At 25.2% G+C, this 23314-nt stretch overlaps 1 protein-coding gene across 1 annotated transcript; it reads left to right on the top strand.

The window, feature by feature from the left end:
• Positions 1 to 2600: 2600 nt before the first annotated feature.
• LOC111029071 (proton-coupled amino acid transporter 2-like) lies at positions 2601 to 20623 on the top strand. Its single transcript, XM_022307918.1, has 9 exons — positions 2601 to 2728; positions 10370 to 10520; positions 10669 to 10796; positions 10857 to 10941; positions 12509 to 12781; positions 14482 to 14660; positions 14881 to 15053; positions 16646 to 16917; positions 20508 to 20623. The coding sequence occupies exons 1-8, from the start codon at positions 2601 to 2603 to the stop codon at positions 16897 to 16899; spliced, it is 1371 nt and encodes a 456-aa protein (XP_022163610.1). The 3' UTR covers positions 16900 to 16917; positions 20508 to 20623.
• The last annotated feature ends 2691 nt before the right edge of the window (positions 20624 to 23314 follow it).

Raw genomic sequence — 23314 nt, 5'->3', positions numbered from 1 at the left:
TTCAGTTTCGAGATTATATCTGCCACGGAGTTCTGCTATCCGTATCCATATTACGCATATTAATGTATTGTGTACCAATTATTTATGATTTCAAACTCTAATTATTGATTATTGTTATAATTATTATATGGGGGAATACTATCTTTCTGTTGTTTTTTTTTTACAAAGTTAGGCTTGTTATTATTTATTTTGTTTTATATAATACTAGTTGACCCAGCCACGCGTTGCTGTGGCTCAGTAATTATAATACATTTAATCAATTTTTTACTAATTCTTTGGTGCAATCAAATTAATATTTTCTAAAAAAATTTAAAATAGACTCATTCATATGGGATTGAAAATAAAACGTTTCGCCAAAATTTAAAAGTAATAGATAAAGTATCGAAATGTTTTAATTAAGCACAAACCAACATAAACGCTGTTCTCGAGGCTCTTGTCTGCGAATTTCTGCTGTTCTGATTTGTTGAGCTGCGTTTCTTGCTGCAATTTGTTCTTCCGATTCATGGGCTCTATTAGCAAGCATACTTCGTGCATTTTTACTATACTGATTGTTAAGGTTAGATTTCCGTGACATTATACTAAATTAAAAAAAATTTAAAGAATATTCAATACTGAACACTGCACAATAATAACACAATACAAAGTATTTATGGTTAGTGGGGTAACCTAGGTAAAGTAAAATACGAAAACACTAAACCAATCCAAATAAATAAATACACCATGCAATTATACATAAGTATGTAAATGTATAAAAAAATTAATTAATATATTAATACATTTTAGATAAAAACTATCCAATCTTTTAAGTTGGACCAAAATACACAACATGTAAAAAGTTTCATCAAAATCTGTTCAGTAGTTTCGGAGTTTATTGCGAACATACATCGTAACACGAAATTGATATATATATAAGATAATACAATTATTTAACCAGCATATCCGATAGCTGAAATCATTACCGGCTTTCTCAATATCACTGTTGGATGGTATTTTTATAATACGTGTAATGGTGGTATATATAACTTCAAAAAGCTATAACTTCGAAAGTAAGTTCGACCAACAAATTATGATTGCACCATCATTCTTAACTTGTTAAAATACGAAAGTAAAAAAAAAGTAAAAATGTATGTATGGTGTGGTAGAGTAAATGTTTTTTGTTCCTCTATGCTTTCTTTGTATTAGTTATATGATGTATATTTTTCATTTGTGTCGAATCAACTTTTTTTAAGAAGAATATACCTACTTAATTTTACTTTATACTCAACTATATTCTGATATCAAATTTAATCTATTTGATACTTAAGAGATTTGAAAAGACAAGTCCAATGTAAGAAGGGTATCTCTTTCAAAAAAAAAAAAATGATAAAAATCGAACCTGAACTTTACGAGGCGTTAGAGTTTTTTCTGTAAGGCTGCACGTTTTCGAGCATAAAACAGTTCACGTGCAGGTAACTTAATGGAAATAAATCGTAGATGTTTACTTTAAATTTCTTTGATTCCTTCAATCAAACTATTTAACCCTAATAATTGACGAATAGGCAAAAGAGTGAAATCATATTCCAAACACGCATTTTAAAGTGAAAGCATTAGGAAGTTAAGTCGTTGCTATAAGGTTTAATATAACCAATGTTTAGTTTATTATGGTATTTATTTTCATAAAATGTTTGTTTCTTAGTAATAAGCTTGAATATTTAATAAAATACCCAAGTTGGCTCATAAGAAAATATCCAAATATTGTAGTATTTAAATCTTGTATAGGTACATTTTGTTATAACTGCGTAATTGAAATATTTATTTTTAATTCACATGAAATTTTATTTAACGTTTTATAGGGATACAACATTCGAATCAACTCTTATGTTTTTTATGCAGAAATGTATAAACATTGAATACATAAAATTGCTTTTTTTAAAAGGAATTTAAAGTTATTTTAATATTTTTGATGAAATTGAATATTTGTACAAAGAATAACGTTTTTATTCTTGTTTTTATAGTATGTAAAATTAACTAACTTTTATTTTTAATGAATCGATACATAATAATTAATAAGTAATAGTCATACGATAATTATTTTGTTCTATAGGTTTTGTACATAAAACAGAAATCAAAATCAGAATTTTACTTGATGATCACTAGGTAAGTAAAAACTCACTATGTCTATCTGACACATCAATAAACGAAAATATTCAATTCAATTTATCTAGTATATAACTAAGTGTGATCATAACTTTATAAACACACATGCCCATTATAATTGATAAGGTAAATATTCAAGGCGCTTAACTATTTTCGAATATAAAAGTAATTAAATACACTCGTGGAAATTATAATGGAAATGTATCGGTTACACCCGTAAAGGGAGGCTAAAATGTGTGTAGCAGGGAAAGGAGAAGTAGGGTAAAGTACAAAGTAAAATAGATTGTAGCAGACAGTGTTTGTCACAGGGACGAGCTTAGTAATCGTTTCGTCCGCGCGTGATGATCATCAAAACGAATACTCAATCGTCGTCCTAGTTGTTCGCTAGATTTATTTAGTTAAAATTATTTTAGTTATAATATTGATTTAATTAGAATATTATAATAGTAGTGAAAATCAAAACCATGGAAACTGACAAATTAAATGATACAGAAAAGAAAAGAAAAAGTGATACTCAAGTTGCTGTGGTAGAAATGAGAGAACTTAATCACAGTTCGAGGCCATCAATATCGGGAGAAAATAAAACATCAGGGTAAGAAATAAATTTACTTTTATAAATTGTACATGAGTATTTGTGGGATTTGAATTAGTAGTTCGATAAAATGATATTAAAATTTAAATTATTACCATATAAAAGATAAAATTAAAATATACGATTATATCAAAGATAAAAAATAAATTTAATAATTATAAGCTAGAATTAGGTAAAATTAAACTAAAAATTACGATATTTAAAAATAATTAAAAACAAATACCTGATTAATTAGAAATTAATTAAAGAAAAGTAAGTTCTTCTGGATATTATTATAATCATACAGAAATTAAAACATTAAGTATAAAACTAATTACAAGTTGTTTAAAGAATTAGCAAAATAAAAATCAAATTGTCATAAATCAAGACAAATACCTATACCAACTGTCCTAAATTTTCTTGTAATAATTATCTCTTTTATTTTATTAAACAATATCAACCTTCAATTTGTCAATGGTGACTTACAATTATTTTAATTTTATATTATTACCAAAACAGTTTTTATTTTTTTCAACACTGATATTTTATAATGTCTTATACTCAACATATTGTATCACTTTCTTAGATCTTAATCCAAACTAATTGTTTTCTAATTATAACAAATAATAAAATTTAAACAGTGGAATAAAGAAGATTATATAATGTTTCAACTGTTTGAAGTGCGGTATAAATACTTAACATTTTTAAATCAAAAGGTGTTTTTATTTGAAACAAGTAGATAGAATAAAAATAATAAATATAAATGAAATAACTAGTTATTAGTGCGTTCTTTCAATTTTTTTTCCAATAAATTATAAATATTTCTTAAATTACTATCTCATGATTAATATTACTTGAAAGATAGAACTTAGATACATTTATAATATTCAAGTTATTTTTGCGTAGGTAATAAAATATTGATTAGTTAATACTCTAAAACAAAATAAAATATTTATATCTAAAAAAAGGATAAAAGAAATAAATTGTCATAAACCGAAGCCTAAATCTGTGTTATGGAATTTTGAATTCATAAATAATTCACTTAAAGTGCTAAGGCTTGTAGAACCCCTCTACAAATTACTGTTATTAAATTGTTACCTCCTCTAAGACATTTCTTCACGATATATTAATAAATACCTATTAATAATGACAAGAAATGATGTCTAGTGTAACATTTTTTTTCAAATAAAAAAAAAATATTCTAGTCATTTAAATAATATATATTTATAATTATTATTTATTGTAATATACAATAGGCCTTTTGGCCTCTATAACAGTATTTAGTCGAAATTAATAATTTTGATAGTTGATACCCAATGTACCCATACTATTAAATTTGAACAAAAAAATGTATTTATTTATAAATGTAGGTATGGACGAATCTGTAGACTCAAAGTGTTGGTACAAGTAAAAAATATTGTTTTAATAATTATAAAATCAAATTAGCTAGGATTAGGTTTGAAGATTTTATGTTATGAAAATATTAAGTTGATTTGATCACGGACATTGATAAATCTAAGTAGGTGCCTAAAGTCTATACTATAGACTCTATAGTCTAAACACATTACACAGTAATTGAAATATAATGTCAGTGACCATAATTTTTTGAGAAGTTCAATCTAAATGAAATAACTATTGATAGCTTGACCTAAAAAGAAAAATACACTGATAATTTCGTTAAAAAAAGTATCAGTCAAAAGGTTAAACCAAAATCAATCTAAGATTATACTCGTTACATTATTTTATGGGTACTTGTAAATACTTGTAAAAATAAAATGTTTAAAATTAAATAATTTCTATAAAAAATACAATATTTATTTATGCCGTAAGTTATATCATTTTTAAATGAATACACATAATTGAAAATTATTGTACATTGTCGCTTAATATTACAAAATATGTTTCGTTATTATTCATAAATACAAATTAGAAGTTTTTTTCTAACATCAACAAAATAGACACAAAATAATATTGTAACCATTTTACTTAACGAGTATTTTAAATTAAATTAAAAAAAAATAAATGTCTGACTATAATGATCAAACATTTCATCATATACGGCTTCCTTCTTTTATATTAATTCGGGAATTCGAAATTGAATCTCGCATATTGTAGATCAAAGATTTTGCAAACAAAATATCCAGTACAATTTTAAAGTTATAAGTTTACAATTTATTTCATAAACATATAGTTTGTTATCAAATACATTTTATCGATATAAAGTAAATAATTAATATTAATAATTATAATAGGTACATAACTACTGCTTAGAATTATATTTTTACTGACTTTGTAGTTATGAATATTTATAATGGATATTTTCATTGAGGTTAGGTACATTATACTTAAATCATATTTATGTTTTAAAGTATAATCTGATATATTATATACTTAAAATTGTTTTATCATTTTTCGGAAGACAACATGCATTTTTATTACACATTTTTCGGAGCAAAATATTTTAAGAAGTATTTCGAGCTTTTAACACTGAGGGTAATATAGCATCTTTAGCATCGTCTTTTAATCTTTCAATCACGTTTTAAAATGTTTCAAAATTATTTGCATAAAAAGGTGCAAAGTTTAACCATCTTACAATAGCAGGTTTTCTAGTTAAGGCAAGCCAGTATAAATTCTTAAATAGGATACAATTATATTCCTATGACCAATTTATGATAAATACCCATCGGCTCATAGAGTGATTAGAATAATTGTCATCTTAATAATAGCTTAAATGTTACGGTCACAGATTATCTACTCGTATCTAACTGGTTAGTTTTAATTAAGTTTTATAATGTTAAATAATTAGGTAAGTAAAATATTTTTTGCATAAACTCGTACAGCACATAACATTTGAATATAAAACTTAGTAGATGGAATAAATTTTAATATTTAATTATTGGGCTACATATATATTAGAGAATAAAGTAAAAACATGAAAAATTATGAAAAATTGTATAAAATATAGTTTTAAAAATGATGTCTTACAATAACATTTTCAAAAACGTTATGAAATAATGAGTTTCCTTTGTACACCTTCATTGTAACAGTTATTTTACAATTAAAGCTGAAATATTCCAAAGATCTCTATTAAAAATTCAATTATTGCACTATTTTAAAACCCTATTTTGAAAAATAGTATGTTTTATTAGACTTTAATTGCTTCAATTCTAAGCTATAAATATTAGTCGAAGTATAATATGAATTTTATAACTGTTATGTATTTATTCTATTTTAATGTCTATTAATTGTCATAAATGTCTTACTTTTCTCATAAAATACACCCGATAGAATAATTCATACTCCTTTAAACATTTTTCACAACATATGTAATACCTATTAATTATAGGCTCTATATAGTAGATATCTGCTACCAACTACACAGTTTTATTAACAATAGATAATAACTTAAAACCGTAGAAGCCCGAGGTTGTTGTATAAGTTACATTTTATGATATTGCTGTTTATAATTTGATGAAAGTATGAAACCATGTGAAAAAATTTGAATTATCCACATTTTTACACCTATTTAACATTAAGTGTTTATTTTTAAATACATTTGGTGTGTTGGAAGTACGTTTTGAATATGTTTGTAAAATTAAACCTTTAAATTGACCTTTTTTAATGTGATACACCCTAAACTGTAGTTATATTGTATTACGTACCATGAATCCTACACGAAACGAGTTATAAAGGATCGAATTTTAAAAAATGCAAATAAATAAAAAGAAATTATTTTAAAAATTTATTCATTCACAAATATCAAAAATATTGTTACAATAAAGTATAAACAAATATTTAACTAAATAGAAATTTTATTTAAGTCTAAATAGAATTAAATTTAAATTAAAAAGCATTTGAGTATTTTTCCAAACGTTTTTAACTCTAGAAATAATATAAAAAACTTAATTGTCATGTACAATTTACTTTTAACTTAAAATTTTTTTTTTACTATGTTATATTATTCTCAAATCCAATAACCAGCTAAATAACCTTTCTCTTAGAGAAATATTTTCAAGGCTTAAAATCAAAATAATATTTTTCGATTTTAATTTCAATTTTGCTTAGCTATATCCAATAGGTATATTTTTTTTTAATAGTTATAATTTATTTAGGTATTGATCTTATCATTTTATGATTTGTATATGTTGCACAATATCGATGAATCGATATATTTTTCTGATTTATAATAATTAGATTTTAAACTTTATTCTTTTTTTTACAATTTAAAATATCGTTTTTCATTTTAAAGATTTTAATACAATCATGTTTTCTACCTACGAACAATACGTGCAGAATCGTCAACTGTGTGTTCAATATACTTATATATACGAATAACGGTCATAGATAACAAAATTATCAACTGACGAACTAATTGACGATCTAATTGACCTATTATATAGGATATTAATAATCGATTTCAACCCCTATTTATTTTTGCAGTAAATATGTGATAGCTAAATAAAGGTTTCAATAAAATATAATGAGGCGTATTATAATAGAACACTTATCGAATGTCTCAATGTCAATAATAAAACGCACTCCAATTATTAGAGATAAGTAACACATAGAATACTTGTTCAGTTTTTCAGGGGTTTAAATCCTCGAATCACAATGATAGTTATTTGTAATATACCTATGTGTACCTATATTTTATTACATTGCATAAAAGTTTTTCATGTTATCCATTCAGACACAATAATAATATAAACCAAACTGACGTTTACAAAAAGGATCACTAACCCTATTATTTGTTGATGTGATATTATTCGTAATTTTATTTTGTGTATTATTTATTTTGCAACTGTTCAATGTGTAATTTTTAGATAAAAAATGTTGACAAAATAAGTATTCAAAGAATTCGATAATATTTTGAGTACAATTTTTTTGATAGTTTTACTCAAAAAAAAAAAAATTACCTATAATACCATACAGAAACTCTTCAAAAATGTAATAAGTTATAACTTATTGATGAGAGTAACTATGTCATATAAGTACTAATGTTTTTGGAAATAAAATATTAAAAAGTACAATATTAAACATAGATACATATAAATAAGGGCGTTAAAAAAAATTTAATCAGTCTACATAGTATACATCTTTAAAAATATTCATAATTGAACTGTATTTTATTTGATATATTTAACCCTACTATTATTTTTGGTTTATAAATATTCTGATTTTATATGGTAGGCTATAATAATTTCAGTTTTAAATTTAGACAAGGTCTATCTATAATTTTTTTTAAATATTTAGTTGTATTACAAATGTAAGACAGACGTCTTATCAATTTTATAATTTTAAGTTTCGATGTATAATATATTACCATTTTCTACTACTATATATTAAGTGATTAGTTATTAATGAATCGATAACTCGCCCTCAATATACCTTTCCTCTACATTATATTATATCAATGAAGCCAATTATTAGGCTTGCTGTGATTTGTTTGACTGTCCATGCATTTTTTGATACCTACTTGATCCTTTTTTCTCGTCTTTATATTTTGACATTATGCTTTCCTATATATAGCATATTCGTGATTTCTTTTCAACTCCTTTTGTTTTATCATTCAAGTAATTTTAAATGGTGAATATTTTTTGAAATAATATACCTTGGTTTAAAAGAATCACTCTGTATATTATTTTACGAAATATATATGTCTTTTGGCAACTAACGTATTATGTACCTATATATAGAGAGAGAAACGTATACCTACGTAACATATTATTTTATTTACAAGAGTCAATTAAAGATGCCTATACAATGTACAATACACAAAAAATGTTCTCATCAATTGTGATAACCATTTGAATTCTATTTAATAAATGATATATTTGATAATAATAAATACATACATAATATGTTATAGTAAATTAGGAAAACGTTCACATGGACGTTGTAAATTAAAAACCAATTAAAGAACAATTAAAGACATTTTATTTAAACGTATATCTATTTTTTGTCAATAAGTTGTATTATTATATTTATTAAAAATATGTAACTAATATAAAATTGTCTATTATATTTATTTAAAATAATTTATATAATTAACTGAAATAATTTTGACATAGTTATTTTGTAGTATATTTTTTTAAGAATTACAGTATTGTGATGGTTGTTTTACCTTGTTCCATAACAATAAACAGATTAGGTCAATTGACCAGTGGTGGTCAAGTAATTTTGTCATTTGGAGGGTGGGAGGTTCGGCTAATTTTTTAACATGAGCTAATTTGATCATTCAAACTATAATTTATTTATTATAAACATTGAAAAAAGGTCATCCGGGAATCTATTACCTTTCCATGCCCCATCCAAACGTTTGACCACCGCTGATTAATATTATAGAAAGTTGGTTAAAGGTATTTATTTACATAATCTAAAACAACAGCTGATGCCTATAATATTCAAACATAAAGGTTATTAATTTCTCATTTGAATAACAATTGACATAAAATGAATTTAAAAAATATTAATATTTAGATAATAGTTATTTTGTCGTGAATAAAAGTATAACTGGAATTTCTGGAACAACCAAACAAATGTTATCGAATGAATAAATTATTATTTTATAAAAGTAAACACGGAGATTAATTAATGTCTATTGAAAATACGTATCCTTTATATTGATATTAAATAATTAATTTGGTATAATAATTAAAAATTGTAATAAACTAAGGGATGAGAGGTGTTATTTATTTTATATGACGGGTACCTATGCATATTTAATAACATTGCGGGATTGGAAATGATTTGTTTTTAAATATCCTATTTTTTCTGCTTACCAATATCTTCTATTTATTCACAATAAAGCATTTCTTTAGTTTTCACTAAATAAAACAACAAACTCGTAATTTGTCTTGTGCCTAAGTAACATAATATCATACTGCAGTTTACACGTATGTATTACGTAATTGAGCACATTTATGCGTGAGCATACTTCAATATATTTTGTAGTTATTAAGGGTACCTACGTGTTTAATATTTTTATATTCCTACAACATACCTAATATTGTCTAAAAAATGTAGATACACATATTATAACTTTGACAGTAAATTACAGTTAAATATGTAACGAGATGCCAAAGTGTAATGCACTATAATATATATAGTATGATTTTATTTTAACATTCACAAATTGTAGTATCAAATAAATGTTTTGATTAATTGGCATAATTATAATAAGAGCGTATTAGAAACTAAGTTTACTAGACAAATTTGTAATTTATAATTTTGTGATGTCGGTTTAGGTATAGGGTATAGCCGATAGATAATAGGTACCTATATATACATTGCAGTGATTTATTTATTGAAATACTATTCTAGTATGTTAAATCACGCTCGCTGAAATTTCTTCAATGTAGGTAGTAGGTACTTAGTAGCATAGTAAAGTTTTCCTTACTTTTAAAGAAACTTCTAAAAAAAGAATTAACAAATTGCACTCAAGGAGTAATTTATAACATAATATCCAAGTCCATCTCAAGATGATACAATAACATGATCGATACACTTAATTAATGTATTGTTTTTCGATTAAACTTTAAAAGTTGTAACTATTGAAGTACGATGAGTTGGAATAATAATACAAATAAAAAATCAATTTGGTTTTAAACGCCTCTTATGTTTCAAATATATTAGGTTTATTATTTGTTTACAATTTTTCAGGTATATAGTAACGCTGATGCACTTTATAAAAGGAAACATAGGCTGTGGAATGTTGGCTATGGGAGAAGCCTTTAAGATTGGAGGCTTATACCTTACATTGTGTATTCTGTTATATGTGTGGCTAATTAGCCTCTGCAATATGCATATTTTGGTAAGTTTTTCAATTAAATACATAATTGATTGAACAAAACACACATATTTATTTTATTCTTGGTAAATTAATCTTTATGGTCATAGGCTTATAACAACAGGTAACATTTGCATCATGTTCAGAAAAACAATTTTAAATTTGTTCACAGACTACAATAAGTAAAAAAGTGCAGATTCGTTTGCAAGCCAAACGTGCACCAACATTTGGCGATACCGTCGAAAATGCATTCAAAATGTCTGACAAATGGATATTTCGAAGTATATCAAATTACATTAAGTGAGCATTTAAACTAATAAATGTTGCATTACACGTTATATATTTATCTTTTTCATGTAGAAAGATTGTTTTTTATAACATACTTATCACACAACTTGGTTTCGGCAGTGTATATATTCTTTTTATCAGCACTTCATTACAAAAGGTAAACTTGAAAAAAAAAATATGTATTACATATTTATTATAATAATAATATAAGATAGTTACAGATTAATATATTTGTGTTGGGGAGTATATGTATATAAATGTGACTGGTCAAATAATGATAAAAAGGTGATAAAGTTTTATACATTTTAATTTGCTACTATGGGTAATCTATTTATTGTTTGATTGTGCTATTATATTTGTTCCAAAAACACTAAACAAATAATACATTTTCGTTTATCAGTAATAAAACTTAATATTTTTTTTTAGTGAAACAAAATCATAGTAGCTAGTAGAAAGTATTAACATAAATACTTTCTAAGGTCATCATAGCTCTTATTAAACACAATTTTTTGGAAATGTTATTCATTCGAATGGCCTCGAGACTCAAGTTCTGAATATAAACCTAATTCAATTTACAATAAAAACTTCCGTTATGAGTAGCTTTGATTATTAGCATGAATGCATGATTGCATTATTATATTATTTACAAAAACAAACTATTATATTTTAATTAAAATACTTCAAATGTTCCGCTTTATTAACAAAAAAATGATATCGATTGGTTTTCAAACACTTACCGATAATAATTGGGGCTTACGAGTACAATTAAAGGTTCGTGCAATTTTGTTTCTGCAGATACTAAAAAAAAATTTGGTACCTAAAATTCAACTTATAATTTATTGCACAAAATGTAACACTTGCGTAGATGGCAATTAATTACACTTAATACACTTCTTGGGTTAGGTTAATTTCTTCATTATCATCAATCATAAATGTATAAGTATTAAGATCCAGAGATCATAATTTATTATAACTAACTCGAAATTTCAGGAAAGAAATTCCAAAATGATTAATTCTGGTTTTGGAGAGAACTTTATTTTTTTAACGTAAAAAGTTGTTAGTACCTTAAGGTAATACTTAATTAGGTAGTAGTTAATAATATTCCGGTTAATAATTAATAAATAAATACTATCATACTTTGTAACAAGATTTATATAAATCAATATAGGTATTAAAAACAAACATTGTAAAAAAAAATATAAATACTTGAAGCTTATATAAGATCAAATAAATAATAAACAAACACATAATAGATATAATATTAATTAATTAATAATTAGTGATGAAAATCACTAATCTTACACATTAAAAGACTTAGTACATTTATTTGTTTGTTTTTATTTTGTTTTAATTAGGTACATATAATTATAAGTATTATAAATCGAATAGGAATCGTGGATTCAAAAGAGATAAAAAGAAACGCTTAACACAATAAATAATTTCTTGTACGTGTAGGAATAATTGTTTAAAAAAATTCGTTAAGTAAATAAAGAATAATTGTATTTATTATTAAATAAATTATAATTTACATTTATGTATTTTATCCTAGCATTTAGAGTGTAGAAAAATAGTATTTATATTTGAATTATTTATTATTACATATTTTGTAGTATATACAGTAGATTGAGTTAGTATTTAATCTTTATATTTTAATCGTTTATATTTTCGGTGTTTTATCTTATTAGTCCTTAAATTATTTTGTTTTTGTTTTAATTATTTTGCAGCTGTTACATCAATACTCATATGAGATTAATATTCAAACAGTTATATTATTTACAATGCCTTTGATAATGGTAGGTGCATGTTTGAGAAGATTGCGATTTATAGCACCATTATCAACTGTGGCCAATGTTGCATTGATTACTGGCGTTGTTACGATAATGTATTATAGCTGTTCTGGGCCATCAGCTAAGAATGTTAGATATTCATATGCTAAATGGTCTGAATTGCCAACGATGTTTGGAATAATAATGTTTAGTTTTGAAGGAACTGGATTGGTAAGTATATAATTTAGATTTCATTATTTATTAAAATGATTGAATTATTTATGATAATTGCTTATGTGTATAGTGTAATTTTAGTTAAGTTAAGTCTAATCGTAATGGTACTAGAAAAATAATAGAATAATAATACTATTTTGATTTTATATAATAATTAATAACTACTGTGTAGTGTGTACTTCTATTTTTAACCAAATAATTAAGTAATTATAATAAATCATTAAATAACACGTAATTATACTATACTTATAGATTAATTGTCTAAGTATGCACTATTTAAATAGTTCAGTGCTGACAATTTACTGTCTTAATATTATTTATTGCCTATGCTGATGTATTATATTATGATATTTTAACTTATTCTAGTACAGGATGTCCCGTTATGATATACCCATTAGCCGGAGAGGGGGAATTGCCGCCCGTACAAAACCGGGTTTTTGCTGTTTTACCTATTAACTAAAAATTGATTAAAAATCAGGAGATTACTAAAATTAGAATGTTGAAACTTTAATATTTTCAGAAAAATGATCTCTACAAAATGGCTATCTTCAATTTTTTTTAAAATAATTAATAAAAAAAATATATTTTTCAACTTTTATACCGAAACATAAGAAAAAAATTAAAACATGAATTATTTGTAGTGCTTATCTCTGTTAGTCTTAATAAAACACCAGAATTAAGATGTCTACATTATTTCAGGAGATATACAGTTTTCAAAACTAATCTCCTACATATTTGTAAAATAAAAACATTTACAAAAAACCAAATATACTCATAAAATACTTACTACATTACATGATTACACCAGGGAAATATTAATAAGTATAAAATAAGGTAGCCATGTATTTCGGGGTAAGTTTACCTATATATTTGAACTCTGTCTAGCTGCGTTTCCGACGCTCGACGCTCAACGCTTTGTAAAACATCTTTTTATTTTGAAGTTCACTGTAAACATCGGACAGATGGAACAACGGGTGTATTTCTATTCCATTGTTCAATTTTCCGTGGGTATGATCGGGTCTATAAAACTATATTTAAACCTTGCAAGACAGTAGAGCTATCTCACCAGTGAAAACCACATTTGAATCCATTCAGTAATTTCGGCGAAGAAGTAATGAAAAACCACTCTCATGTTTTATAAGTAGTATTCAAATATAATATGGATGTACTAATAAAAGTTCATCATAGATAATCATAGTATACATTAAAAGAAAGAAACATCAAATATGTTAGTACACTTAGATAACATTAAAAAAAAATTAATTCTTCATTCTTTCTTTCCAAGTATAATTTATCAGTATTCAGCGTCATTATTATTTATTGTAACATTATATTTTAGTGACTTATACCTAAGTTATAATAATGTAAAATATACAATGTAGAACGGCGCATATGGTAGGCAATTCTCCTACACTCGTGTATTGAAACACATAATATGATATAAATACATTTTATATTAATTCATATTATATTATAAAACATTTTGAATATAAATTAAAATATTTTTCTATTAATAAACTAAAAACGGTGAATAAAAATTATAGAAATAATAATGTATTTTGTTTTAGCATAATATTATTATGTTAGTCAAGTTAATATGCTCATAGCTTTAAAATTAAAGTAGTTTTTCATTGCAATATTTTATTATAATAATATTACTATGTCTAAAATTGATAATTTGTGAACCATCTATACAGGTTTTACCTCTTTTTGCGGAAATTGACGATGATAAAAAGTTTACATCGTGTTTTGGAGTCTTGAATTTTGGTATGGTAGCTGTAATGATGTTAAACGTGCCTTTGGGTATGACTGGCTATTCAAAATGGGGAGAGGAAGTAAAAAGCAGTCTAACATTGAATTTACCACTTGATCACGAGTGAGTTAATCGACTAAATAATGTAATATAATATTATGTAAAAGTATAATATATATATTTAAAATTATTTTTAATGTTTATTTGCCCGGACGTTTGTTGCGCATGTGTAGGGGGGTATGTTTGAGATTTGAGGTACCTACCTACTTCAAAGAATTTATGAACTTATAATTACATAAAATCATAATATACAGTTGTAAATATTTAGTATTTTTTCCAACAGATTAACGCAATTTGTAATACTCATGATGATATTGGGTATAGCTTGTTCATATGCACTTCAGTTTTACCTTGCAGCCGTAATCGTCTATAATGACCTTGAAAAATACTACGGCCCTTATAACCATCCTGCAGTATGGGATTATAGCATACGGATAAGTTTATGCCTTTTAACTTGTAAGTAAATAGATATAATATATTTTTATTTGACAGTAGTAAATTCGCACTTAATATATAAACACGCTTATGTAGTTATGTTTTATACTCACGGATTACTTTAGGTGTATAATACAATATAATAACTATATTTTATAATATTATTATTTTAGGAAATTAAAACATTTAAACTTCTAAAAATGTATAAATATTATTAACATTGAAATATGAGTATGTCATGTTCTGTGCTTTAATATATTACGTTTCTAGAGAATTATATTTCACGGCTTCACACTTATTCAACACAATAATTGTGCTAATTTAATTAAATTTTATAAAAGCGGTATTAAAATTAATATTAAACTGTTGTTGAAATAGATATGACTTTTTTTACAAATTCTCTTGGTTACTAAACAAATATATAATTTAGATCACTTATCATAAAAAAGATACTTTATACTAAATAAACATATTGTATAATCAATTTGATTAGCTGAGAGACGTCCATTTAATGTTATTAATAATAATTATTGCAAAATAACGAATTAACCAACCGAAAACAGCTGTAATCTATATAAATCATTATTAGTTATTACACCTATATTACTATGAGCTGTATTTCCTGTATTGTCCAAAATGTAATATATTGTATCTAAAATATCTTGAATTAAATATTAAAGTTTTTTAGACTTTAACATAGGTAACACACTAAACTAAACTATAATATTATTAAATATAATAATTTATTATATTATGATGAAGCTGTGTATTGTGAATTGAATGTTGATTAATGGTGAATAGTGATCGTATTACTTTTAGCATACTTGATACATATATAAATACGCTTCTGTAGTTATATTTTATACTCTTGGTATATTTTAGCACATTGGCGTAATTACATTAAATTTCAACAGGTGCAATATTTGTATAGGTTTAATAGTCATTAAAACAAATCAAGTCACATTTAAAGCCAAACGCTTTGCTAGCGTTCACTATCTTTTTATATTAATCGATTACATACAAATATCTAAATCTTTATATTATAAGCCCTGTATGTGTGTGTATATTCATATAAAAATACAATATTTGTATAAAATAAAAAATGTTATTTTGTTAAAATGTATAGTCTATAGTCTATTATAAGTCTATGATAATGACACTGTTATTATTGATAAGTGGTAACAAAACTATTACTTAAAACTATTAAAACTATTACTTTAACGTTATTTTACTATTTATTCAGTTGTATCGTCTTTAATCAAAAAACAAAAAAAAATCATGAAATATTGAAATTGTTTATTGTATTATATTTTATTACGATTCAGCAGGTTCAAAAGCATATCTTTGCACCGGCTACATATATCAAGCAACACCTGCTATATTTAAATTATTTTAAATTTGATTTAAGGGTCTTAAATTTTAACATAGTTTTCAATTCTATTATGCGTGAGGTACCTGTATTGTGAATTGAATACTGATTATACATTTTTTTGAATTTATAATGATATTAATAGTCATCGTATTACTTACATGCTTCATAAAATTATCATTTAAAAAAATCAAAGAACATGCGAGATATAAATTTATAATTTTTTTTTTTTTATACATTTTAGACCTGGCTGCCAGCACAGTCCCACATTTGGACCTATTCATGTCGTTAGTGGGTTCTGTAACTTGTGTTGCTCTCACAATGATTTTCCCTGCACTATCTAATTTGGCGTTCCGGACGAAAGATAAAAGTTCATTTTTCAGTTCAGTTTTTGATATGATAACCATATTTACAGCAGTGATTGGTTCAGTCACCGGAATCTACGCAAATACAACTGCCATTTATGAAGCGTTCTCACAAAACCACAGTAATGGCTAAATCTGACTCAAACGTTTGGTTGGTTGAATTTCCGTTGTACATTATTATAATTATGTCCCCACGACACCCATGTATACTATTAAATACATTTAGATCACTGTATATTTGCCGTTTTATTTTTGTTCTTATATTAATAGTCAGTTGTTTCTGATAGTAATTCTATTGTTAAGAAAAATAAAATAATTAAAAGTGAAAGTTAGAAGACGAAAGAATAAAATAAAAAACGTGTAACGAAGAAAAATATAAAATAAATTGAGAAAATGAATCTCAAGTAGAGCTAATACTCAGTATTAACTTTTTTTTATGTTAGTTACCCTATTTTATCTGTAAGAGTAGGTATATTTTATAAAAATATATTTTTCTATATTACTAGTTATGCGACTGACCTAATTTAACTGGAATTTAAAATACCTAATACAATAAAATATTTATTGGAATTACATGATTTTTCCACACAACTTTTACATATTTTTTCGTTACAAATTTATTACATTTTTAGTGCATTAAATTCGGTTTTGAGTTCCCACTTTTAAACTTTGTATTATAAAGGTATTTTTCCATAAAAATGTATTAATTCATACCTATTAAAAGTATACAATAATAAACATAATTTTAAAAATACAAATACACCGAACATGATTTTTGATTTTTAATATTCATTGTTTTTAATATTACGAGTAACTATTTAATGAAAAATAATTATGTTAGTTTGAATAACTTATTATTTTTACTATTTAAATTATTTATACATTATAGGTATCTGAAACAAAATCATCAACTTATCATCAGTTTTTCTATATGATATCATAAAATTAGTTGGGCAACTATACATAAATATGAACTAATGTTAGATGTTGTTAGAACAAATTATTTTTATGGATGTTCTATGCATAGATGGTTGATAATAAATCTCTAAATATACCGTACACTCTTAAGCAATAAGCACCGACATTTTGACCGCTATTTTGAAATGTCCTCTATTCAAAGGGTTCAGATTGTAAAAAGTTTGTAGTTTGTTCCCAGAACAACGTCAGCTTGAATGATGCCCATTGGGGGAGGTTTCACTGTTTTATACTATAGGAAATATAATAAACTTACTCGGTACTTACCTAAGTACGCATTGCACAGCATTAGATTACAATATAGAATATTCTAGATTTACCTTTTATATAATTATATATTATATAATACACTTAAGTGAATAGGTTTGTAGTACATCATCTGATTATCGCTAAACATCAGTTATATTAAATGTATATACCAACTAATATACCTATAAGTCTATTTAAATTGTATGGGGTTCAAAATCAGCATTCTATCAGTTTTCGATTTGTTTTACCTTTATACCTAAATACACAAAGTAAAGACATAGTCTGTGTCTATATTATAATAAAGTTGAAAAAATTGTGTGTGTATGAATAATACTTGGTTATAAATGATTAAATAATATTCACTAAAACGTTATTCTACTCGTCTTCATAATCTATCTATTAATAATTATTCCATGCAGGTAATAACATGTAACTTATTTATCTTATTTTTCTAAGAATTATCAATCAAACAGACAACAGTGTTGCCTTAAAATATTTTATTAGATGTATAAATGCTATCAGAATATTAGATACCTATTATTAACTTTTTACATTACGTATTTGTTAAAAAATTCAGATAGTTACCTATAAAATAAATTTGTCTTTCGATAAAGTTATCACGAAATATTTTAAACGTATAAACTTGAATTTAATTCGTGTAAAATACTTATATTATTGCAATAATAGTTCACATTTTTACATTTTTTTTTAGTTAAAATCCCTTTCTAAAATCCCTCCTTTTCTTCTCAGTTGAAATTTGAATTCTATTTTTTTTCAGACAATATTAACTTGTAATGTTTTTTTCTGTCTAAAATTGTTGATAGTTGATTGATTGAGAGTATGGTTATATATCAGTGCATATAATATGTGTATTTATCGAATTTTTTACCATCTACAATTTTACAAATTTTCATAAGAATTAATGTGATTTGTTGAAACTTTAACTTACTTTCAAATCTCAAACACTCAACTTTAAAGATATAAAAACACTTTATAAGACAATTAATAACAATTATGTATACAAATTCAACTCAAAAAAGGGAGTTGCAATTCAGAAAATTTGATTTTGCTGTGAAAACTAGAAAAAAAAGTTGTAAAACTTGAATTTATTTGAATAGGTATCTTATTGCATAGTAAAAAAAAATCAGTCAAATTCAAGGTCATGTGTTTGAAATATTTCTGTTCATATTATGGGTAAATAGGTAATATATTATACATATAGTACACAGGTACAATGAATAACCAATAACAACAGAGAACTTGTAATAATAAAAATAAAACATATTATAAGAAATAAACCTTTGATTTTATTAAGCTTTAATTTGCTTTAATTTACACTGTATCACATTGTTAGCAAATATCAATGTATTAAGAGTTTATTATTTATCTGATAATTTTTTGTGATAAAAATATTTTTTATTTTATTTTGAAAATGTATTTTATGTGTAATATAAAAATTCTGGTGGAAACGTTAAGACCATCGTGCCCCCTCTCCCCGACATAATTAATAGGCTACGATGCAATGGAAATTAAGTCGATATATATTATTTTATATTAAGTTCCGTTGAATTTTTATAATTAATCTAATTTCTATATTTAATAATATTGTTACTATCTACCTATATATGATAAATCTATAGCATAGATTTATAACCTATAATCTATGTATATCATAGTGTAACTTATTATTAATATTTTGGAATGTCTAAAAATATTATATTTGATATGATCACTATTCACTAAATTTAAATAGTATTCTGTATTTTTCTTAAAATCCAAATTCTTAATAAATTATATACTTATATATACTACCAACTGCCAGTGGTTATCATATTATGATAATAGTACTATGTACATATATTTTAGAACATAATAACATGTGTATAATATTATAACAAAGTATATACCTAGGTACCTACTCGCGATGACTACCTTAATTCACTGATTTCATTAATTCAGTTAAACGCATTTACTTAGATTTAGGCTGAAATAAAATCTGATAATTGTATTTGTGTTAATCTTATATATACATTAACATTTTAAGTGCACATATAAATTATTGTCGGCTGTCGCCAAGAAGAAATTATGATGCAGGATTACAAAATAAATTTGATTATAAATTGTATACAATACATTAGTACATATTATAGCCATACTATATAAGTACCACGTTTATATTAAAAGTTTATTGATAATATTATGTTTTTTTCCAATTTAATTACATTTTCGTGTAACTGCTAAAACGTATTTTAAATATTATTTATAAATAATTTAAAGTAGATGAAAACTAATGAAACAAAATTTAATTGGAATTTAACTATCTGATGATGAGTGATATAATATGATGGAGTCTTTTAATTGTAGAAAAATAAAATACGTAAGCAAATTGGAGTTCATTATTACCCACCTAATATCTACTAGATATCTCAAGTACCAAATTAATTATACCTGACATTATTATTATTGTTTACTTTATATATTTCATTCAGTGAAAGTGTTAAATATTTTTTTTTTTAGGGGAGCAATAAAAAGAAACAATCACTAGACCAGTAATTCTATTGAACCATTGAACTTGAAAACATCAGAAACAACCAAGGAAAAATGGTTCATGCAATGGTATTAAAAAGTAAACCTCGAAAATGGATGGTACAGAAATTAGTTAATTTTCAGTTGGTGGTTTTATTAACTATATAATACACCAATTTAAAGACTTCATTTTAGTTTATATAAGTTACATCTAAAGGTTTACCATATACTTTTAAGGTGCTATATATATTATATTGTATTAAAACTACTGTATCAGTATACATATATGTATAAAATACCTTATATATATTATATATTATTATGAACTTCGATAAAGTATTATTCGTTTCTTAAATACATTAAACTACAGCAGTCATAGTTTTCTACAGAAATAAATAAATTTTTAGTGTATAATAGAATATTCATTTTGTTTTCACAAAATAATTTGGTAACTAACCAATATAAAATAATATTACTATGTTTAATGTTTTCTCGATTTTACATTCACACACAATATTATGTTCGTTCACACGAAAAATAGCTTCTACTTTTAATTCAAACAATTTTTAATTTACACTAATTTAATAAACATATAGACTATTATAACACATATTATTACACTTACATAATATACATCAAGCTATTGATACATTCATTTCTCCCCATTTCCTGCTATTTAGTATTTCTTTATCTTCAATTCAAAATGGCGATGGCCGAGTTACGGCACCAAATGCACATGCAAGAGGTAGAAAAAAAAATCAAACTATTGCAGATGAATTGGTTCATAAAGAACTACGAAGAAGCAAATGAAAACCCGGATAAACTAAAACCAACAGTTTCGATCCAATCGACCAAACTCATCGACGAGATTCGGGGAATGAGAACCCTGATCAAAGACATAAATGGCAAGTTAGAAGAGTACCAGAAGGAAATAAACACGAAAAAGTCCAAAAAACCAGACGAGAATGCACCAGAAAGTTTTGAAACAGACATTTCGTACATGTACCCTGTACCATTCGATATCGAACAACAACTGTACAACGGTATAAGATAATATAAATTAAACGCATCGTAGTAAATTAACATACATACAGGGTGTTCCATTTAAGTGTCTAAACTCAATATTTCAAAAACTTAATTATTTTGAAAATATTTTACATCATTTGATGTCATTTGAGAACAGCAAACATTTGTTATCGTTATAATTTTAAGATAGATCTCGTGTATTTTATTAATTGCATTCCGAAACAAAATATTATTTGAAATATTGAGTAAAATGGTTATCATTATCAAAATATTATTGCTATCATCAGAATTTTCGGTTGCACTCATAGCAGTGGCGGATTTAAGGGGGGGACCGAAGGGTCTCGCCCCCTCCCATTAGCATAAGTTAAGTTTTATTAATTCAATAGTGTTCATTTTAATTTTTACAATTTTATCATTTATATGGTTTCGCTCAAACACATTACTTTTATTATGCGGCTATAAAGACAATTCGCCTTAACGCAGATCGCCTATTTCTGCCGTGTAACTTTCCCACTAGCCATCGCTATCTTATCTTAATTTATTTGTCACCCGATTATAATATAGATTTAACCCATATTCCATATCTTATATTGGTATTATAATGGTATTTAAAATGTTAGTAATGTCACGGTCGGCGTTGTAATTCATACTGTTGTCCGTAGTTTTCGTTTGTGGCTTCAAGTTGAATTGTTTTGTTTTAAAATGTCACAAAAACGACAAAGTGAAATAATATTTTTTTTTTTTTAAATTGAAAACAAGCGATGAAAATATTCCATCTCATCCAAATGAAGGTATGGAAAATTTAATCATGTTATACCACCAGAGTCAGAGCCAGCTGCATTTTCTGATTCGTATAAGTAGTCAATTTTTACAGTCAATATGATATTGCATTTGCTATTGAGGAAACTTCAAATCTAAAAATTCGAAACGAACCAAATATGCTTTACAAATATTTAAAAGAAACGTGGTCACCTAGACAAAGTTATATTTTCCATGTAAGTATGAATAAAAAAGGTCTTAAAAGAAGCTTTCAAATTGAATGGCTAAATAAGCACAACTGGTTAACTTATTATATTCGTAATAGAGAAGGAGCGTTTTTTAAAGTATGTGTAATTTTTGGACCCAAGTTTGGTGGGGTTGAAGAAAGACAAAGACAAATCCTTGGGATTTCAAAAGAAATTCCTATAATAAGACACAAATATGCTTTACAAGATTTTAAGATACATATGGAAAGAGAATATCATAAAACAGCAATTGTGCGGTCTTCAGAATTTATAAAATGTTTTGACGGCAAACAATAGAAATTCAACTAGATGACCAACTAAATGAAACTGTCAAAGAAAATAAAAAGAAGTTAATTCCTATAGTTAAAACAATTATTTTCTGTGGTCATCATAATATACCTTTAAATTTCTTACAATATTATAATAATTTAAATATAATCTTTAATAAATAAAAAAAAATAAGAATTTAAGATTTCAGATTTGCGTTTAGGACTGTGCCCCCCCCCCCCAAAAAAAAAAAAATTAAAAATAAATCTATGCTTTCGACGAGTATTTTTTTGAATTTAATATCCATCCAATTCGTTTTTGCCTACTTAAGCCCCCCTCAATAAGAAAATCGATATAATCTCCGTCCATCGATTTAGAGTCGTCTGCAGATACCTGAAATATTGTAATACACTGTGCTTTGACGGCTTATATATTTTATACTATATGCTTTACTATGACGCGATTGCACGACGTGCGTCCCCACGATACGCCCAACGGTAT

This window comes from Myzus persicae, unplaced genomic scaffold (genome assembly GCF_001856785.1).
Source record: "Myzus persicae strain clone G006 unplaced genomic scaffold, MPER_G0061.0, whole genome shotgun sequence".
NCBI lineage: Eukaryota > Metazoa > Arthropoda > Insecta > Hemiptera > Aphididae > Myzus > Myzus persicae.
This window is presented reverse-complemented; position numbering and strand designations above follow the sequence as displayed.

What these genes read in the sequence shown, in the direction of transcription:
- LOC111029071 (XM_022307918.1), top strand. Translation starts at nt 2,601, where the DNA reads ATGGAAACTGACAAATTAAATGATACAGAAAAGAAAAGAAAAAGTGAT. An exon ending in TCTGCAATATGCATATTTTG is followed by an intron (nt 10,521 to 10,668) that starts GTAAGTTTTTCA and finishes ATTTGTTCACAG; the next exon opens with ACTACAATAAGTAAAAAAGT. An exon ending in TCAGCACTTCATTACAAAAG is followed by an intron (nt 10,942 to 12,508) that starts GTAAACTTGAAA and finishes ATTATTTTGCAG; the next exon opens with CTGTTACATCAATACTCATA.